Genomic DNA, 20,768 nt, shown 5'->3' with positions numbered 1-20,768 from the left:
ACTTTCTAATTTTTTATAACTCTTCTCCCTGTTCCATCACCAGTTGAGAAATGTGCTGTCATGTGATCATTAACACGGCACGCCATTGGCCATTTGCGTGCGTGCTTATTTTGTCGTTCAAATGAACAAGGTAGTTCATTTGTGCTCTCGCGGCATTTCGTTCAAATGAACGAGGTAGTTCATATGTGCTGTCTTCATGGAAGCAGCCCTCGCGGCATTTCGTTCAAATGAACTAGGTAAAGCTAGCTTAGCAACAGCACCAGCGGCGCAAGAGAGATAGTATTCCGTGCTGGACGTGAGCTAGTACGTAAGTTTTACAATAGATGGTGCTTGCTTACGTCTTCGTCCTCCTTTAATATGCTGTATGCTCGCGTGAACGACTCGTTCAAAATATTTGAACGAACTCGTACTAGTTCAAATACTAGTTAGTTCATGAACGACTCAACTCTAGTACTGCTGAAGCAGCTCATGGGCTATCTGCAGGACTCTGAGGCCTATCTACCATTTCTAAAGATGGGAGGAAAGTATTAAAAAGTGTAAAAAACACGAAAGAAGAAATATGAAAACGTTTTCCGGTGGGGATTTTTAAAATAACATTAATCATTAATGCTAGTTGCTTTACGTCGCACCGACACAGACAGGTCTTGTGGCGACGAATAAAATAACAAGAACACTGAAAGGTGTAGAAAAAACACCAGACAACAAATGAAAACATCTGCACAGGGGCCAACAAAATTATCGAAGTATTATTGTAGATCACTCTTTCTAAAACAAATGTTAGTAGAAGCCTTTTTCTTCACAGCAGTGGGTTATTAAACATTATTTTCTGGTCACACTCTTAGACGATGAATTGGAGGTTACATTCGACCGTGTACAACTGCCACGAATGACTTTAGCCGCCATTTTGAATCGAATAATCGAGTCGAAACTCAAAGGTGCGAGTTTCAGCATGCGCAACCTCCGCGCGCTTACGCCGGTGCACGTCCTGACAGATTTTAATTTTGTCTTAATTATTAAGGAATTTGACAACATTTTCCGTAACCATTACTAGGCTATCACAATACAAATATGCACCACGCTAGTCGGTTTAACATGATTATGTTCCTAATCCAGATATAGGCAAATACAGTGGAGACAATACGCGACACTGAAAATTCGCGCTAAATTCAAATATCAATGGAAATGGATAAATAGATTACGTATAGAAGGAAAGTGTTACCAAGATATTAATTTCAAAGTTGCTAAAGCAATTCTGGATAAATGAATGAAGAATAAATTTAACAGGTTATTATTTAAAGACTGAAATTAGACATATAACCAAGATGTGAAATGGACTGCTGTGAAAGGGCTTGATCTTTCATTTATGCATTACTTTTCTAGCTTCAGAATTCCTGCCTGAACGTTCAGGGCTAGAATTTTCTTTTTTCTCATTTAAAAGCATTGATCATCATATTAAAACACTTGTCAACAGAACTATCAGCACATTCGTTACATACATGATTCAATGAATTTACATTTAAGAGCTGGACAATTTTCCTTTTAACTTGAAGTCTACTAACAGAAAGAAAATCTATAAAATTAGCCTCAAAAACATTCAAACTTTCCCAATAAGCAATACTTGCCATAATGCCATTACATTAGGGTAAAGCAAATTTGCATCATCATATTGTTTCAACAAAGTATGTACATTTCTTAAATCACCCATATTTTCTTCAGTGCTTGACAATGCATTATGGCATTCCAAATGGGGTAACTTGGAACATAACCAGCCACACTCATATGCATATGTATTTTCCTGAATTAAATCAAACCCACAGATCACACCTACAACAACACATCGGTATTGAAAGTTAACTGCTGCACTATACAATAAAACAGGCTTATTATATTTTAAGCCAGTTAAAATATGGGTCGAGCAGGTCAGAAGATTATGAAGTACTATAAAAATCTCCTTGTCTCTGGAAGAATATATATGCAAACACAATATTACTTACATTTTCTTGTCACGAGGGAAACAGAAGAAAGACCGCGCATTCTTCTCTACTTCATAGTTACTGCAGCCAAACACAGCACATACCTTTCCCCTCATGTTGAGAGGAGATATCAAGGAATGACACACACTACCATTTAATTATGTCAACTCACTGAAAACGCATAAATAACACCAAAAACTTCACACACAAATACACATGCTCTTATGACAGTATCAGTAGTTCTCAGGTCAATCCGCTAGAGAGAGCTCTAATAGCTGTTCCTCGATATCTCGCTGAGTGTCGCATATTGTCTCTACTGTATTTAATATAGGCTACCGAATCATGCGAAAAATATTCGTTACACTACACTGTATCACTCAACACAAAATAAATCTCTACCTTCTGAATGGAATGCACAAACAGGCTCACTCTGCCATTCAGCAATCTCACTACTAACCGACAAGCAAAACTGAACATTCCTGAGGGTAACAGCTTGCTCCCCAAAAGTACAACTTATCCTGTGAAGTTCAGGAAGGCTGTTTCCCGTAATAACGCAACTGTGGCGACGGCTCGTACCCAAGTTCGAAATCAAGCTTTTTCAGAAGGAACGACAAATACAGTAACATTTTCAGGTCTAGGAAAAATGTGATCATACTAAGCGGTAATGTTGATAAATTTAACCATGATAGGTTAATATGGGTGTTTGATCCGTATTGACTAGTCTGAAATGTATTACAGAACTATTTAAAATAGTTATATTTGAATCTGCCTTGTTAATACACTTATTAATGAAAAAACTATTTACTGTACTTAACCATACCTGTTTCAGGAAGTCAACCATTTCCTTTATCAGTGGTCTATACAAAGAATAAAAACAATATAACACAATCTGTTGTTTTTACAATTCAAAGAAGTATTGTGTCCTAATTCACCATATCAATGAATAAAGAAAACTTATGAAATATTATGAAAGTGATTAATACATAAAATTTTGTTGAACTGAATGAGAATATTTATATAAATTTAAGATCTTCAAGTTTTTCTTTTTTTGTTCCTGCAAATTCTTTCATTTAAACTTGATTCAAAATTATGTTTCTGTGTAAGATAAATTTCTAAACCTTCCGAAACAGTCATTAATTTTCCCTTTTTGGCCAAATGTATTAATTCCATGTCAATAGAAATATCTGTAAATTTATGATTCTTTTCAGAATTTCTAGTAATTGTTAAATCTAAATAATTTAAAGTCCTATCATTTTCAGATCCTATCATAAAATGCACTTGTTTATCCAAAGTATTTAAATACTTTAACAGTCAGGTTTAACCTTCTGTTCATCGATAATAACAAATATATCATCGATGTATCTCAACCATGTAATCAATCCATCTATTTTATCCACTATTTTATTATATTCCATGTAATCCATGAATATGTTTGCTGAAATACCTGAAGTTGGCGAACCCATTGCTAGGCCTTTAGATTGTTTGTAAATTTTGATGTCAAAAACGAAATAGTTATTTTCCAAAGTAAATTCTAGTAATGTAAAAATTCTTCAATTTCTAACTTACTTTTTTTTTGTTCGTGGCTTTATGTCCTTTATGTCGCACCAACACAGATAGGTCTTATGGCAATGATGGGATAGGAAAGGCCTAGGAGTTGGAAGGAAGCGGCCGTGTGAAAATGGGAAACCAAAGAAAACCATTTTCAGGGCTGCTGACAGTGGTATTCAAACCCGCTATCTCCCGGATGCAAGCTCACAGCCGCGTGCCTCTGAAGGCCAATTCGCCTGGTGCCCCTTACTTAATTTGCTGTGTTGTATTAAATTCTTTCTTACTATTTTTATAGTATCTATGACAGGAATGTTGGAGTACATATCTTTGATATCCAAACTATGTATCGTGTTGTAGTCTGTTTGCTCAATGTTTTTAATTTTGTTACAAAAGTCAATAGTATTAATACAACACAGCAAATTAAGTAAGGTGGAAATTGAAGAATTTTTAACATTACTAGAATTTACTTGGGAAAATAACTATTTCATTTTTTACTACAAAATTTACAAACAATCTAAAGGCCTAGCAATGGGTTTGCCAGGTTCAGGTATTTTAGCAAACATATTCATGGATTACATGGAATATAATAAAATAGTGGATAAAATAGATGGATTGATTACACGGTTGAGATACGTCGATGATATATTTGTTATAATCGATGAACAGAAGGTTAGACCTGATGGTATATTAAAGTATTTAAATACTTTGCATAAACAAGTACATTTTACGATGGAATCTGAAAATGATCGGAGTAAGTTATTTAGATGTAACAATTACTAGAAATTCTGGTCATTTCGATTTTCAAATTTTCAGAAAAGCTACTCAAACAGATACTATTATCAGAAATGACTCCAATCATCCAGGTCAACATAAAACGGCAACATTTTACAGTTTAATTAATAGAGCTATGAACATACCTATGTCCAAGAAGAATTATAAGAGAAAGATAAATATAATCCATCAAATTGCTCGTAGCAATTGATATTCCAAAAAAATTATTAATAGAATGATAAATAAAATGAAAAATGAACCAAAAACAACTTTAAGTAAAGAGCGAAAGGAGAAAAAGAAAGCTGCAGTTCTAACTTTTTGAAATAAACCTCTTATCAACTGGCTACAATTTTCAAGTAAAAGAACATCAATGTCGCATACAAAACGGATAATAATACTGATAAGATAATTCTCAATTCAGATAAGATGAGAGAATATGTATATTTAATAAATCAGGAATTTACAAATTAACATGCCAAACATTTAAACAATACATAGGACAGTCTGGAAGAAGTTTGGCTATAAGGTACAAGGAACATGTTAATGCAGTCAAACATAAAAGATATTTGGCAATGGGAGAACATATGGCTGAAAAGAATTATAAATTTACAGATATTCCTAATGACATGGAATTAATACATTCGGGCAAAAAGGGAAAATTAATGACTGTTTTGGAAAGTTTAAAAATTTATCTTACACAGAAACATAATTTTGAATCAAGTTTAAATGAAAGAATTGCAGAAGATAGACTGTATAGACTAGCATATGATCATTTACGGAACAAAAAAAAGAAAAACTTGAAGATCTTAAATTTATATAAGTATTCTCATTCAGTTCAACAAAATTTTATGTATTAATGACTTTCATAATATTTCATAAGTTTTCTTTATTCATTGATATGGTGAAATAGGACACAATACTTCTTTGAATTGTAAAAACAACAGATAGTGTTATATTGTTTTTATTCTTTGTACTGACCACTGATGAAGGGAATGGTTGACTTCCCAAAACATGTATGGTTAAATACAGTAAATAGTTTTCTTTCATTAATAAGTGTATTGACAAGGCAGATTCAAATATAACTATTTTAAATAGTCCTGTAATATACACTAAGCAGTAATAGCGAAAATTCGTGACGCGATAAGCAGTAGGGGAACATATGCATGACGTAAAACATAGTTTCACTACGATAGACCAAGTTATTGAAATTCTCAGCACCCTAAACAATGGCCCTCTCCTTGATATCACTGAAAACTGTTTTATACACCTTGATCAGTTTTTCAATCCCAACCTTAACCTAAATGATATTTCTGAAAAGCCAAACACCCTTTTCGACTTCCTCGTCTCAATTTTGAATAACCTTAAGTTGACAAGTAGTCGATCGATCTTTCACGCCTTACACAACACTTTTTCACGCTACTTGCCCCTTCCGAAAAGCCCCCCCATATCCATTTTACACACCCCCACCCTCTCACAAACTCTCCTTTATCCCTCCCCTATCTCTACTTATTCCTTATTTGCTTCACATTTTGTCTCCCCTACACATGTCAGTCATCACAGCACGCTAATAAAGGCGAGCTTCATAATTTAACTTGTTCTAAATTTCTTACCCCTTGTTTAATTTCTATTTAAGTCTCCTTTTCTGTAGGCTTCATATATCTGCATCGAACTGAGGAACTTAAGTCCTACACTGTTTCCTAGGACTTCATGTATGTCGCTTTCCACTCTTCAACGTGCCGATAAAACAAATGCGTATAAGACCTTGCCTAGCAACAACTGTACACAAGCTGCATTTTTATGTTGGATCAAGCTTTTTAACTTGTTATTTACCACAATTCAATGTCTTTTTACGTGGTTAAAGCACAGCAGGAATGCACAAGACAAATGAACAAATGAACTTCAACTGAACTTACTTCTTCAAAAAAAGTGTTGATATTTCTATGTTCACCCTTTTGACTGTGAATAACGTCTTATATTCTTGTGTGTGTTTATAATTGTTTATGATTTAGTCCTTTTGCTCTGTTCTCTTAATCGGCTGATGACACTTTGAATGTGTCGAAACCAGTCCCAAAGTTAACATGTTGTAACTTAATATTGGTACAACTTAATAACAGTGTATTGAAAAGGTGGAACCTCTATACTTTCTTTTTAGTATTGTGATTCTCAGTTCAATACGGAACAATTATGAAGTTTTTAATAATAATAATAAAAAAAAAAAAACAAACGGGCGAGTTGGCCGTGCGCGTAGAGGCGCGCGGCTGTGAGCTTGCATCCGGGAGATAGTAGGTTCGAATCCCACTATCGGCAGCCCTGAAGATGGTTTTCCGTGGTTTCCCATTTTCACACCAGGCAAATGCTGGGGCTGTACCTTAATTAAGGCCACGGCCGCTTCCTTCCAACTCCTAGGCCTTTCCTATCCCATCGTCGCCATAAGACCTATCTGTGCCGGTGCGATGTAAAGCCCCTAGCAAAAAAAAAAAGAGAGAGAAAAAAGTGACGGGCGAGGTTATTTTTAAATATATTTAATACAATGAGAATCGGGACTTTGAATTTACGATGTGCTAAGCAAGAAAACGTACTAATGAGGTTTCACTGTATCTGAAATTTTTATTCCAGTTTGAATTAACGGACATGTATTATGGACTACCAAATTCTGTAGTGTTTGCTACCCTGCTGATACTGTGGTGCCATCACGCGCAAACTTTTAGTAACAATCATCTCGATTTTGCAATTCTGTCAAAATGATTTAGATATCCCAAGAACTTTGAAGCGTTATATTTCTTTATAGGTAATCCCCCGATAGTAGCCCACTTCAGTAAATGAAGTTTATATTGTTAACAGTAGGTGGCAGCATCTAACTCAGTTATCACAAATTTGATGGTTAGCCCATTTTTGCATGCATCCATTCAATTGTTTCTGAGAAAAGTGTCTTTTTTTTAGCAACCATACGTGTTTTAGTCAAGGTTTAATTAAATGACTGCAATAATTACTAAAAATAACAAGTTTAATAAACATTTTATATACAAGATGCACAACACAGATTATGAGTCATCATCGCTTTCTTCACTGACAGCAATCTCGCTGCTTGGTGCAGGAAGCTTCTCTTGCTTGTCCCAATCTTTGAACTTGGCACCCATCATGAAGTCATCTCGCAGAACCTGCCAGGTTCCAGGTCTCGCTCCATCTGCCTTCTCTTCCTCCTAAATAACAAGTAACCACAGTTTCACCATACACTTTCTGATTTTTACAGTTTAAAATAAAAAGTTCAAGTTTTATCCCAGCTTAGTCCAGTGGTATTTGAAGGTTCTCAAATACACCAGCTTCCTGGCACCTTGGTGTCTCCAAATATTATAAAAGCATAGTTAGTGAAATGTAAAACCAATAATCTGTTCGGGCACTTTCTTTGAATGTTAATTTTGGGATTGAAGTGATTTGTTTGTAATTTCTTTACTGTGACGTTGACGGATAGTTTATGAACTCTTTTATAAATTTAGATTTATTGTTGTGTGTTTCATTTTAAGTTTTAGTTTGAGATTATAATTTTATGGAGCGAAGATGGCCGCTAGCTACTAGTTGCATGCAGAATTTCTCTTGCAAAAATTGTAAATCGCAGGTGATATAGGGCTTGAAGTGAGAAATACGTTATCAGATTCGTGCTGAAGATAAACGTGTTTGAAGTGATAAAGACATTATTAGATTCGTGCTGAAGTTAAGCGTGTGCAGTTAACCAAAGTAAACAGTTGTGTTCTACTAGTAAGTTTTCACAATGGCTCCCAATGGCGCCAGCATACAAGAACTCGTTAAGCAGGCCGTATTACATGTAATAAATATCATTTTTGATCCGTATTGATGATATTTGATTAGAATAATAACAGTAAGTTATTTATTAAATTGACCACCTAATCAATACAATAAGTCATTATCTTAGATGATTTACATTGATCTATTAATTAAAAATGGTACATGTTTCGCCTAGTATAAAGGCATCATCAGCCACTGTCTTAACCACGAAATAAAAATAAGCACTTGAATAACATATAATAAGATGAAATTAATTTTAAAAAGTCTTGAAGAGACTTAAACTAAAATTAACATTAAAAATAACAATGTTGGTTTAAACTTTTATTTTTATTTTTACAATGTGAAGAATTACAAAGGTGAAAGTATTAAAATTATTGACATTAAAAGGTTGCTATTACAAGTAAAATGGATAAAGCAACAGACTGTGATGAACAAGTAGTATGATTGCTGTAAAATTAAGTTGACAGATTGGTGGTTATAATTAGACTCTGACGAGAATGACGATCAGTCATATTTATTTAAAAAATAATATTGAGAATTAATAAATTACTTAATTTTACAGCAATCGTACTACTTGTTCATCACAGTCTGTTGCTTTGTCCATTTTACTTGTAATAGCAACCTTTTAATGTCAATAATTTTAATACGTTCACCTTTGTAATTCTTCACATTGTAAAAAAAAAAAAGTTAAACCAACATTGTTATTTTTAATGTTAATTTTAGTTTAAGTCTCTTCAAGACTTTTAAAAATTAATTTCATCTTATTATATGTTATTCAAGTGCTTATTTTTATTTCGTGGTTAAGACAATGGCTGATGATGCCCTCATACTAGGCAAAACCTGTACCATTTTTAATTAATAGATCAATGTAAATCATCCAAGATAATGACTTATTGTATTGATTAGGTGGTCAATTTAATAAATAACTTACTGTTATTATTCTAATTAAGCAGGCCGTAGCCGAACAGTTACAGCCCCTAATGTCACAGCTCCAGGAACTAAGAGTGGAGTACAAGGAAACTGTCAAACTATTACAAGACCAACTTCAGGCAAAGGACAGGGAACTTGCGAAATTCAAATGTGACTTTAAAAGCAACCAAGATGAACTGGAGCAATACCAGCGGCAGCAACGTATCCATATTTTCGGCATTCTGGAAAAGGAAGGGGAAGATTCTGACATCATAGCAATTAGCATCGCAAGAGATCTTGGTGTCGACCTTGACCTTCGGGACACTGACAGGAGCCATCGCATTGGAAGACGACTGGGCGCGAAGCCACGACTTCTAATAGTGAAATTCGTTTCCTACCGGAAGCAGAGTGAAATCTTCCACAAGAAAAGAGGTCTCAAGGGAATGGCGGTCACAATAAGAGAGGATCTGAATGGAACAAGGCTCGCAGACCTTAAGGAGGCAATTTCAAGGTTTGGAGTATGCCAGATATAGAGCATTGATGCAGTAATTAACATAGAAATTGGATCAAATAAGTATAAAGTGTGCACTATGGAACAGTTAAATCAACTAAAGTGATATGCGAGAGAAAGGGTCACAACATTTTTGTAACTTTCTATTGTAGTTTAAGTTTAGAGTTATCCTTGTAGTATTTTTAAAAATTTATTTTACGCTCATATTGGAGCACTGAAATCAATCTATATACAGCCAAGTCTTATAATTATTGGTTACAAATTTGGTTGATGTTTCTTTTTTTGTTCCCAGAAATGTTTCATTGTCTCTGATCTGGCTGTCTGTTCTTCGTCGGTTATGTTGTACTGTTTGCGCGTATAGGTCTTCAGTTTAAGTCTCACGTCGTTATTTCTCAGGATCCTCGCTCTTTTCTGTTTTCAATTTGTTGAATTGTCAAGCCTAATTAATTTAAATCTTGGACTTCTTCGAACCAGTGATTTTTAGTATTACTATTCCAAAAGTTATTTAATAAATGTTTGAGTCTCCTAGTCCCTGGTAATCGTGATATGCGACAGAAAAAAGCAACTCTTCTTTTCTGCATTGTATCTATTATAGACTGTTTCCTGGTATACAACTTCATTATGTAGTAATCGCCATTGTCCATCAACTTGCTGTTTTTTTGTTCAGAATTGTTCTAATGATTTGTCTATCTATTTCTGTAATTTATCTGTAGTTGATTTTGTATTCAAATTGAACAAGGTTTCACTAGCATAGCTTGCTTCAGGCTTGATAACCGAGTTGTAGTGTTTAAATTTTGCATTTATCGAGAGAGATTTCTTCTTGTAGCTTGGCCAAGTAACATGCTGTGCTTGTTTTAATTTGGTAATTCTATTTTCAACTGATATTTTCTCTTCTAAGTTCCAAGTTATAGTCTCTCCAACATGTTTAAATTTATTAACAACCTTAATTTGTTTGTTATTAGTGTGATCGGTGATGTTTCCACTTTGAAGGATGGCATCATTTCCGTCTTTTCAAAGGAGATTTGTAATCCAATTTTTGCTGCCTTTCGTTCTAATTCTTCAATTTGGAGTTTAGCCTCTTCTACACTACTTGCAAGTATCACAAGGTCATCTGCAAATGCTAGACAATTGATTTTGATATTTTTGCCAATCTTGATGTTTGGCTGACATTTCGGAGACCATTCTCGCATGACTTTCTCCAACGCATAGTTAAACAGTATTGGTGAGAGACCATCCCCCTGTCGAAGTCCAGTCCGGATTTCAAATGATTAAGACAACTCTCCTCGGAATTTAACTTTTGCTCTAGTGTTCTTGAGGGTAACACAGAGATTAATGAGTTTCTGGTGTAACCCAAATTCTTTGCTTTCTTGAAGTCAACAAAAGTGATAACTAGCTTTTTGTTTCTTATTCTTTGATGGTTCATAATCTCTTAAGACTAATGATTTGGTCAGGACAACTACTTCCAGGTCAAAATCCCCCCTGATATTCTCCAAGTTCTTGGTCAAGCTGTTCTTGAATTCTCGTGAGGATAACTCTAGACAGGATCTTATATGTGATATCAAGTAGAGAGATCCTTCAGTAATTATTTGGATCCAGTCTATCCCCCTTTATGTGTATTGGATGAATTATAGCTGTATTCCATTCTGCAGGCATTTTTTCAGAATTCCATATGTCTATGATGTGTTTGTGTAGGTTTTGATGTGTTTGGTTATTTGCATTCTTCCACAGCTCTGCAACCACTTGATTTTCTCCTGCAGCTTTATAATTCTTGAGCCAATTAATCGCTTGAAGTACCTCATGGAAGTCTGGTGGAATAACCTTGTCTAAGCGTGTTTTATTTTTTGGATCAGGTGAAAGTTCTAGGTATTCTTTTGGGTCTTCAGCATTTAGTAATTCTTTGAAGTGATCAGCTAGAATTTTGGCATTCTCCTGATTATTGTGTGCTAGTTGTCCTTGTTTCTCATCATGAGTGTAGATGGAGTATACCCTGATTGATATTGTTTAAATGTCCTGTAATGGTCTCGTGTCTTATGTTGTTTCAATGATTCATCTATGTTAGCTAGGTTAGTTCTTTGGCCGTTTGTCTTCCAGCAATAGTTAGTTCATCTCGAGATTGTGCCGTTTTCTTTTGTTGGTCATTTAGCCGTGCTTTGTGTCTTTTCTGTATTGCCATACCACATTCCTCATTCCACCAGGCGTGTTTCTTTCTCCTTTTCATAGGAGCAATTTCTTCGGCAATATTTTTTAGTTTATCAATAATCGTTTCCAGTTTGTCGCTTAGAGGTGTTTTGGATCTCTCTGTATACACAGCATTATTTATTAAGTAGCTGGGGTCATATTTCCTCCTCCTAGTAAATTTAGATTGTTTGTGATGTTTTCTTGGGGTTAACTTGATTTTAATCTTTGAATCGATGTCCACCCCATGAAGGACTTTGACATTATAAATTTCTCTATGGTATTTTTTATCCATTGCTACGTGGTCTATCTGAAACTTACCCAGTTTAACATTAGGGCATTTACACGTCAATTTGTGTGGTTTTCTCTTAAATCTTGTGGTTTCAAGAATAAGCCCACGGTCTGTGCAAAGCTCAATTAATCTTTGACCATTTCTATTTGTCAATTTGTGTGCTGGCCATTTACCTACCACTGTGCGATATTCTCTCTCTTGTCCAATTTTAACGTTGAAGTCTCCAAGCATAATTTTAACATGGTTGTCAGGGATATTTGAAATCAGCTGGACAAGCTCCTCCCAAAATATTTCAGTTTCCTCTTTATTTGTCCTGTTTTTTTTTCATTTGGGAAACCACTGCAATCAGCCACCCGAGTACTGGCGGGAAAACCATAACGTTTGAGGGGTATGGAGGAAATGCCTACTCCCAGTCCTGAACAACTAGGATGAATCACCTGCCCAGATCACATCTGGGATTGTAACTCCTGACCATGGTCAGAACACTGATCAATGATCAGACAATCAACTTATCATGGAGAGTCTTCTAATGAAAGAATCCACCGGCTTGGACATCCTTGCAGTATATAATCATTTTTTACCTTCACTCTCTATTAGAACGTAATTAGTAATATAGTTCAATTCTGCTTGCCGTAGTGATAGATTGGTGTTATTAGCAGTAGACTGGGTCCAGTGCCTTATTTTTATCGTATTTATTTCCACGTACATTATTGCTATATTGCCATTATCGTACTGATCGCTGTAAATTGTTAGTTACATTCCCATTATTGTCATAATCATCTCCAATACAACAAAGAACATTGTAAGTTACTTAAATATACAAATTGAAAGTGGAAAAACTGGAGTCAACGGCGCTTAGCCCCTCTGATAATGACCCTGGGACAAACGAACAGGCTCCCCTCTTCCTTACAAACATTCCTCACAAACTATCACTTACTACACCCTCTCCCAATGTCCCGGGAACCAGCTGTCCAGGCAGCACACACCAATTGTCATCTGAGCTCTCTTGCTATTCCCAGTCGACAAGGGACATTAACCACAAGCTTTCTCCGTACAGAAATGCTTTAAAGGTATGCCATATAAACGCTCAAAGCCTCCTTCCTGAGACGCGAATGGACGAAATCAAAGCTCCATTTATGCCTCCCAGTTTCCACGCTATATTCATTTCCGAATTTTGGTTAAAACCACACTACGCAATAGAAAGACTGCAGCTGGTGGGTTATACATTGCTTAGATCTGACAGCAGATCCGGGGGGAGGTACCACCACATATGTTATGACAAGTCTACACCCTAAAATAATCTGTAGGTCTCTAGGCCCATTAGAACGAAAACCTGAGTTCATGTTCCTGAAAATAACTGTGAGTGAAGTAAAATGTCTTCTGGGTGTAGTATATAAGCCACTGAATGCAGGTTTTTTTATGCGATCTAGAGACTCAAAATACAAGATTTAGTCACTGATTACTCAAATATAATTATTATGGATGATTTCAACATAAACCTTCTTGAACCTAACTCTCCTCAGACAACCCAAATTTTAACTTCTTTTAAAGCTTGCAACTTAACATTTCTCCCTCTCAATGCCACACATCACACACCTTAAATGATCTCATTGCCACAAACCACCTGAATTAGTTCTTTACCATGGTCAAATTAGTGCCCCAGGCATATCGCGACATGATGCTATATTTATGGCCTACTCTATTAAAAGTCCCAAGTTCAAGCCGAAAATAATTTCATATCGAGATCTACGACGAATTGATGAGAATAAACTTTTACAAGACGCAGTTGCAGTGCCATGGCATGACATATTTAAACTCAAAGACATAAATGACAAAGTGGCACGTTTCAATTAACATATGACTGAGCTGTACGATAGACATGCCCCTGAAAAAGACTGCTTACGTTTCGCGGAAACCAGCTCTCAGATGAGATTAGAGCACTTACGGCTGAACGCGACGCTGCTTAGACGAGTTAGAAAACATTGCACTCCTGACAATCTACTTAACTATAAGAGACTGAGAAACGCTACGAGCCCACAGATTAGAAACGCAAAGTTACGACACGCTCACAGTTTAATTCAACTAAATGTTTCAACAGCTGTGTTGTGGAAATCTATAAAGAGCTTTGGCATTACCAAAGGACGAGACGACGACGAAATAAATATACCCTTGGAAAAATGGAACTATAATTTTTCATCTAACTGCAGATTCAATGTAGCCCTGAAACAGGAAGGTCTTGACGGGAATTATGCAAAGACGCGAACAGATAGAGAAAACTTCTACTTCTGTCCAGCAACCCACTCACAAGTCAGGTTTGCTATAAATCTGATAACAACAACAGCAAAAGGAAATGACGGCATAGGAATAGAGATGATAAAAATTATTCTGGATGTGATATTACCCGCACTAGTTACCATAATTAACTCTTCCCTTGTAGACAGCACATTTCCTGAAACATGGAAAGCGGGCATTATACGTCATCTAAAAAAAGTAGCTTCCCCTTCTGAACCATCTTTCTGCTTTATCCAAAGCGCTAGAGTTCATCACTCATAGACAAATAGCACCGAGCTCGATAGCTGCAGTCGCTTAAGTGCGGCCAGTATCCAGTATTCGGGAGATAGTAGGTTCGAATCCCACTGTCGGCAGCCCGAAGATGGTTTTCCGTGGTTTCCCATTTTCACATCAGTCAAATGCTGGGGCTGTACCTTAATTAAGGCCATGGCCGCTTCTTTCCCACTCCCAGCCCTTCCCTGTCCTTTGTCGCCATAAGACAATAAATGCCGGTGCGACGTAAAGCAACTAGCAAAAAAAGACAAATAGCAGACTACATGACGAATTACAACTTACTTGACCCACTACAATCTGGTTTTCGTCAAGCACACAGTACTATAACGGCACTACTGAAGGTGACAGATGATATTCGAGAAGCAATGGACAATAAAGAAGTGACAGTTTTAATACTTCTAGACTTGAGCAAAGCTTTTGACTGTTGACATTGACATTTTGCTCTTGAAATTGTATTCCCTCCATTTCTTGGACAGTGCCCTCCTCTGGTTCCATTCCCACCTGCATGGCCATTGGCAGTGTGTTACAGATAGGTTAAACAAATCAACTTGGCAGTCCGTGCAGTGTGGTGTGCCCCAAGGGTCGTGCTAGGACCCCTTCTTTTTTCTATTTACATTAATGATGTCTCCCAAAACCTAATGCACTGCAAATACCATATTTATGCTGATGATGTACAAATCCATACATCTCCAGATTTAATATTTTCGGCCGTAGACAAAATCAATCAGGATCTAACATAGTTTTCTTCTTGTTCTTTGAGATGTGGTCTTACGTTAAACCCAGTAAAAATGCAAGCCATCATCCTTGGATACCCGAAACTACTCGCGAAGGTCAATCGACCAGAGATTCCATCTATAAGGTTATGTAATACTAACATACCATTCACGTCATCAGTAAAAGTCCTAGGCATTACTTTCAATGATGACATGTCATGGAAAATGCATATAACGAATGTCACTTAGAAAACATTCTCTGCACTGCACATGCTACGCGGGTATAAATACTTATTTCCCGAAAAGCTAAAAAAAAAAAAATGTTGGTAGAAGCTCTGGTTTTCCCACATTTCGACTATTGTGACGTGATTTATAGAGACGCTGGGTGCAAGTAATTGAGCAGATTACAACGCGGTCAAAATGCATGTATGAGATATGTCTGTAACCTACGATACTATGACCATGTAACTCCTTCATATAACCACCTATCTTGGCCCCGACTGGAAATCCGTCGCAATGTTCATACCCTATGCCATCTCCATAAAATCCATCATTCTTCACAGCCATTTTACCTTACTTCATATTACAAATACCTATCTTCTTATCACAGTCTTAACACCAGATCTACTAATAATTCTATCCTTGCTTTACCTACCCATAGATAAATCATTCACGGTAATTGCCTGCCGGGAGTGGAACCTCCTTCCCGAAAGTATCAGAGGGTTAAGCGCCATTCGCACTTTCAAGGAAGCTCTGTGGAGACATTTTATGCACCTGTAAGGTTCACCTGTAAACTTGATGCTGCTACTTACAGCCATTCTATTGTCATGGATGTTCTGGTAGAAGATTAGCCTAAAATTCTTACCGATCTGTTTTTCAAATGTTATTAAATTTTATGTACTACCTCTTTTTACATGTAGGATATTAGTTTTAAGAACTTATCCTTTTATTTTACCTAATTTATTTCATCTTCATTTAACCTTATCACTCTTCATTCTCTATTACTATTAATTTAATTAGTATTAAATCTATTATTGTAAAGTGATACAATGTAATATATGTATATGTCAGTGCCTGGTTAGATGGAAGAGAAGGCCTGAAGGCCTTAATCTTTCCAGGTAAAACATAACTAACTAACTAACTAACTAACTAACTAACTAACTAACTAACTAACTAACTAACTAACTAACTAACTAACTAACTAACTAACTAACTAACTAACTAACTATTTCCTTGTGGCAGCCCAGATTGTCAGGGAAGTAGCTGATCCCTTCAAATAACAGTATGTTTTAACTGTATATTCTGTATTTACAAGTCACACATATGATGAACACGATTCCAACTGTCACCAATCAGTAGAGACACCTGTTTTCACAAAGTGCAAAGTCGTGAAACTTTACAAATTTGCCTCAAAATGCAAAACTATATACCTTTAAGCAAAATAACAAAATAATTGACAAAATTATGTGGAATTGCTTTTTTACCCAAGAAGCATAATGAAATATTTAAAAAAAATGAAGAAGTGTCTCTACGAGAACGTTCAACGTCAGAATACCTTGAACGATATACAGCGTTTAGGGATCTAGTTGGTAGTTCATGTAGAGCAAGTAAAGATATTGATGTGATTGCCATTCTTCTTTCTCTGAAATCAGAATATCAGCACTTTGAGGAAGCTGCAATTAAGGCTTTATGGATCCCAGTCAGTAATATTGATAGTGAGATGTCGTTTTCAACGTATTGTTAGATAATATCTGACCAGAGAACAGTTCTGACTCCCAGTAATACGACACTCATGGTATATCTGTATTTTTCAGACTGATGTGTAAATTATGTATGTAGGCTAGGTCCTATTTGTTAAAGCGTCAGAATAATTTGTTTCCAAACATCCCTGTTTTGATATATGTAATATATGTTTTCATCAGAAGCATAACTCTCATGTTTCTTGTACATATGCAAAAATAAAATTGCAGTGAACACATGGCTTCTAGGCTATAAATTATACATGTGAACATTCTACACCAATCTTGAACAAACTTATAAATGTATTTGAGTAATACTAGCTATTTTCGTTGGAAGGCAGTATTTCTCAATGTAAAAAGACAATAAATGGTGAACATGACTTTTAGGCCTACATATAAAGTAAGTCAGCTTTAGTTACTCATATCACGTCATTCGTTTCATTTCAGTAATTCCTCTGATGAGTTTGACGTCAGGAAGGGCATACGGTCATAAAACCTCGCTACGAAGATTCATCTCACTTCATACTTGACCCTGTAGAGAAAAGGGATAAGCGTATGATATAATATTATGCAATATTGATACAAAAAACTATATGGCCAGTCATTTGTCTCTGTCAGTTGAGCAGTAGGCCTATCACACAGTAAACCTGATCACTGCTTTCATTTGAATTACCGTCTTGTGTCGCCAACTTCCCTGCTACCGGCATGTCATCATTCCAAATGACGTCATCTTCACTGCCATCTCATCAGCCATGCATTGAGAGCATTCAAGTTCCTGTAAGTTTTTTAAACTTTTAAAAACAGTTTTGTTCCCGACTACAGAGTCCAAACAGTGAGAATCTCTTCCCAAGTGATTTCTGGAGATGGTATCTGATTTTTCCAGTTGGTGTATGTGTAGCAGAAGCCACTCCTTTCAAATAAAGCCGTGCTGTAAAAAACGTGCCAAACAAGCAGCTGATAACTAGCATATGTTACAAGCTGTACTTCCGAATGTAATACATAGTGACTGGAAGCGTTCTTTGGATAACTGCTGCTGTTGAAAGTCAAACCCTTATTTTTAAGTATATTTCCTGCTTGTTCTCCACATTTATTACATCAGGATTTAACTAAACTGCTGTAAATGAGATGAGAGAGACTGCTCTGATTAGGTTAGGTATGCTATCAAGTGCCCGCAAAGTGCCAGAAGTTCTACGACGGGAAGGTTAAAAATGAATAACAGGAAAGTTTGCCGCATTTATGGATATCTACAGGTGTGGTGATAATGCGTTTTATATAATGTTTAATTTCGTACGATCGTTGTCACCATTTTTTATTAACGCATAATATGTTTTGTTTGGCGTCTCAAAAAATCGGGAAGTGGGTATGTAAAATTATTATTATTCGTTAGATATGTTGGCAAATAAATCATTATGATTGGATTGTTTTTATAACATTTTAAATCTACTTCTGAAAAATAAAGACTATCCCTATTGGCCCGCGTTACGAGAAACTAAAGGATCACTTTGTTAATGATCTCGCCTGCTATATTAATAGCAACAACCGTGAATATTTCTTAACTAAAGCTGACAGTAGGCCTACCACACAGTAAACCTAATCACTGCTTTCATTTGAATTATCGTCTTGTGTCACCAACTTCCCTGCTATCGGCATGTCGCTACTCCAAATGACGTCATCTTCACTGCCATCTTTTCAACATCCCGAGGTGGTGCAGCTCCTTTTAGACTGGCCTCCAGTGAAAGAGAGTTGCAAGTACCATTTTTTACTGCATATCAACCTTCCTGCCATTTGTAAATTACTGGCAATACGGAACTGGGAATCGAACTCAAGCTGCCGAGAACGGCAGCTAATTGTGCTAACCATTACGCTGGTGGACATTCTTAACTACAAAACAGAGACATATATATGGTACATGACTGATGCGTGCTTGGAATGCGCAGGTCGGTCACAAAACTATTCACCTATTTGTGTGACGTCATCAGAGCTGCAATAGGCCTACGCTATCAAGGCTGAGATTTCTTAACTACGGAACACAGATGTACCACATGACTTGGTGCATTTTCATTGCATGGGTTGTACGGACGAAACTATTCACAAATTTGTGTGATGTTATCAGAACTGCAGTAAGGCTTGCACCCGCTTTGAAGCGGAATTGTTGTTCTCTGACGAATTATGTTGGGGGGGTCTTCTATGCAAGATTTTTTTTTCATTTTCTTTGTCTAAAAAAAGCCATGAGGGGCGAGGGTGTCTGAGTAAATGTTTTACTGCAAATGGTTATCAGCTATCTTTTGGTTCAGCTTTTACTGCTGAAAACAATATTTAGCAAAATTACTGATGAAATAAAATAAGAAAAAGTGAAAAATATACCAAACTTACTTTTAAAAAATGACTAAATTACACAAAAAATTTCATCACAAACAGATGCCTCTACCAATTAGGTTAGAGACCTTGTAAACTGTGGACTTAACACAAATATAAGTAATTTTGGACACCCCTTCTCAACCCCCATTCCGATTGGACTTGCACGACATCCACAGTGGCACATTTTATCTTAAGGACCCTCAAAAAATATGGATTTGACACTAATACTGGTTGTTTTAGATTTTTTTTCCTTTCACCCTCTCACCTAGGGATGTCTTAACCGCACAGTATTTTTTTTTTCAGATCGTACGAAGTTCGGTTGAGAGCTATGCTGCCAATGGGGGATGAACTTTAACTTAAATGGCATCCAGAGTGTCATTGTCATTGTCAGTGGTCCTGAAAACTACGGATTCAACACTATTTTCAATTATTTTTATATGGCACCTCTTTCGCACTCCCACCCTTAGGGTTGCTTACCCCCCACAGTATTGGTCTCCAGGCAGTAAGTCATAAATGTACCAAATTCGGTTGACAGCTATGCTGGAACATACATACATCCATCCATAATCTCGGTCATTTCGGACATTTACTTTTTTTTACCCCTTCTCACGCTCCGACAGTGGATTAACTTGGAGTTAAGCGTCATCTAGAATCTCAACAACCCTGAAAACTATGTATTTGACACTATTTTTGATTATTTTTATATGCCACTCCTTTCCCCCTCCCACCCCTAGGGTTGCTAGGAGTGGCTTACCCCAACAGTGTTGGTCTCCAGATAGTAGGTCATAAATGTACCAAGTTTGTTTGAAATTGCTCCAGTGGCTTAGGAGGAGATGCAGAAAGGTACTTCATAAACATTCCTTCAATATACAGCATCTTACCGGACTATCAAGATACAAAGCAAGCAACTGTTGCCTAGCGACAATCTGTGCATCCAATCTTGGTGCGGCTTTGTACAAATAATTAAATAAATTACATAAAATTACCCATAATAAAAAACTACCTAACAGATTTTGTTCAAACCACACCCTAAACCTTCTCAGGAGTAGTAAGAACAAAAGCTTCTCAGGAGTAGTAAGAACAAACTGTGAAGTTTTCAGCGATATCGGTCCAGTGATTTTTGAGTCCATATGAGACGAACAAACAAATATGAATTTTTATCTATTAGATTTTAAGAGATGCAGTAGTACTTTAACATTTAACCTTTACACTGCTAGATTTGTATTTGTATTTAATAGCGGATAGTGTATAGTCACGAAATACGAGGCTCGTGGTTTGTGCGGCGTTAGGAGGTGAATTTTAGCAGTTTGACAGTCGTAAATGTGATACATTACTCTAACTTGCATCGTTATTCACGTCAGAGTGTTCGTGAAGTGTTCCGTGAAACCTGAAGCGAAATATCTACAAAAACAA

The 20,768-nt window shown here is 36.3% G+C and overlaps 1 protein-coding gene across 2 annotated transcripts in view; it reads right to left on the bottom strand.

Annotated features, from left to right (window-relative positions):
• Positions 1-7,277: 7,277 nt before the first annotated feature.
• The window catches only part of LOC136857429 (RRP15-like protein), an 81,183-nt gene continuing 67,692 nt past the window's right edge, over positions 7,278-20,768 (bottom strand). For both annotated transcript variants that reach the window (XM_067136086.2, XM_067136084.2), the window contains exon 5: positions 7,278-7,492. In XM_067136086.2, the coding sequence (XP_066992187.2) occupies positions 7,334-7,492 (159 nt within the window). In that variant the 3' untranslated portion in view covers positions 7,278-7,333. The remainder of the gene's footprint in view (positions 7,493-20,768) is intronic.

The sequence above is a fragment of the Anabrus simplex genome, chromosome 1, assembly GCF_040414725.1.
Source record: "Anabrus simplex isolate iqAnaSimp1 chromosome 1, ASM4041472v1, whole genome shotgun sequence".
NCBI classification, from domain to species: Eukaryota; Metazoa; Arthropoda; class Insecta; order Orthoptera; family Tettigoniidae; genus Anabrus; species Anabrus simplex.
This window is presented reverse-complemented; position numbering and strand designations above follow the sequence as displayed.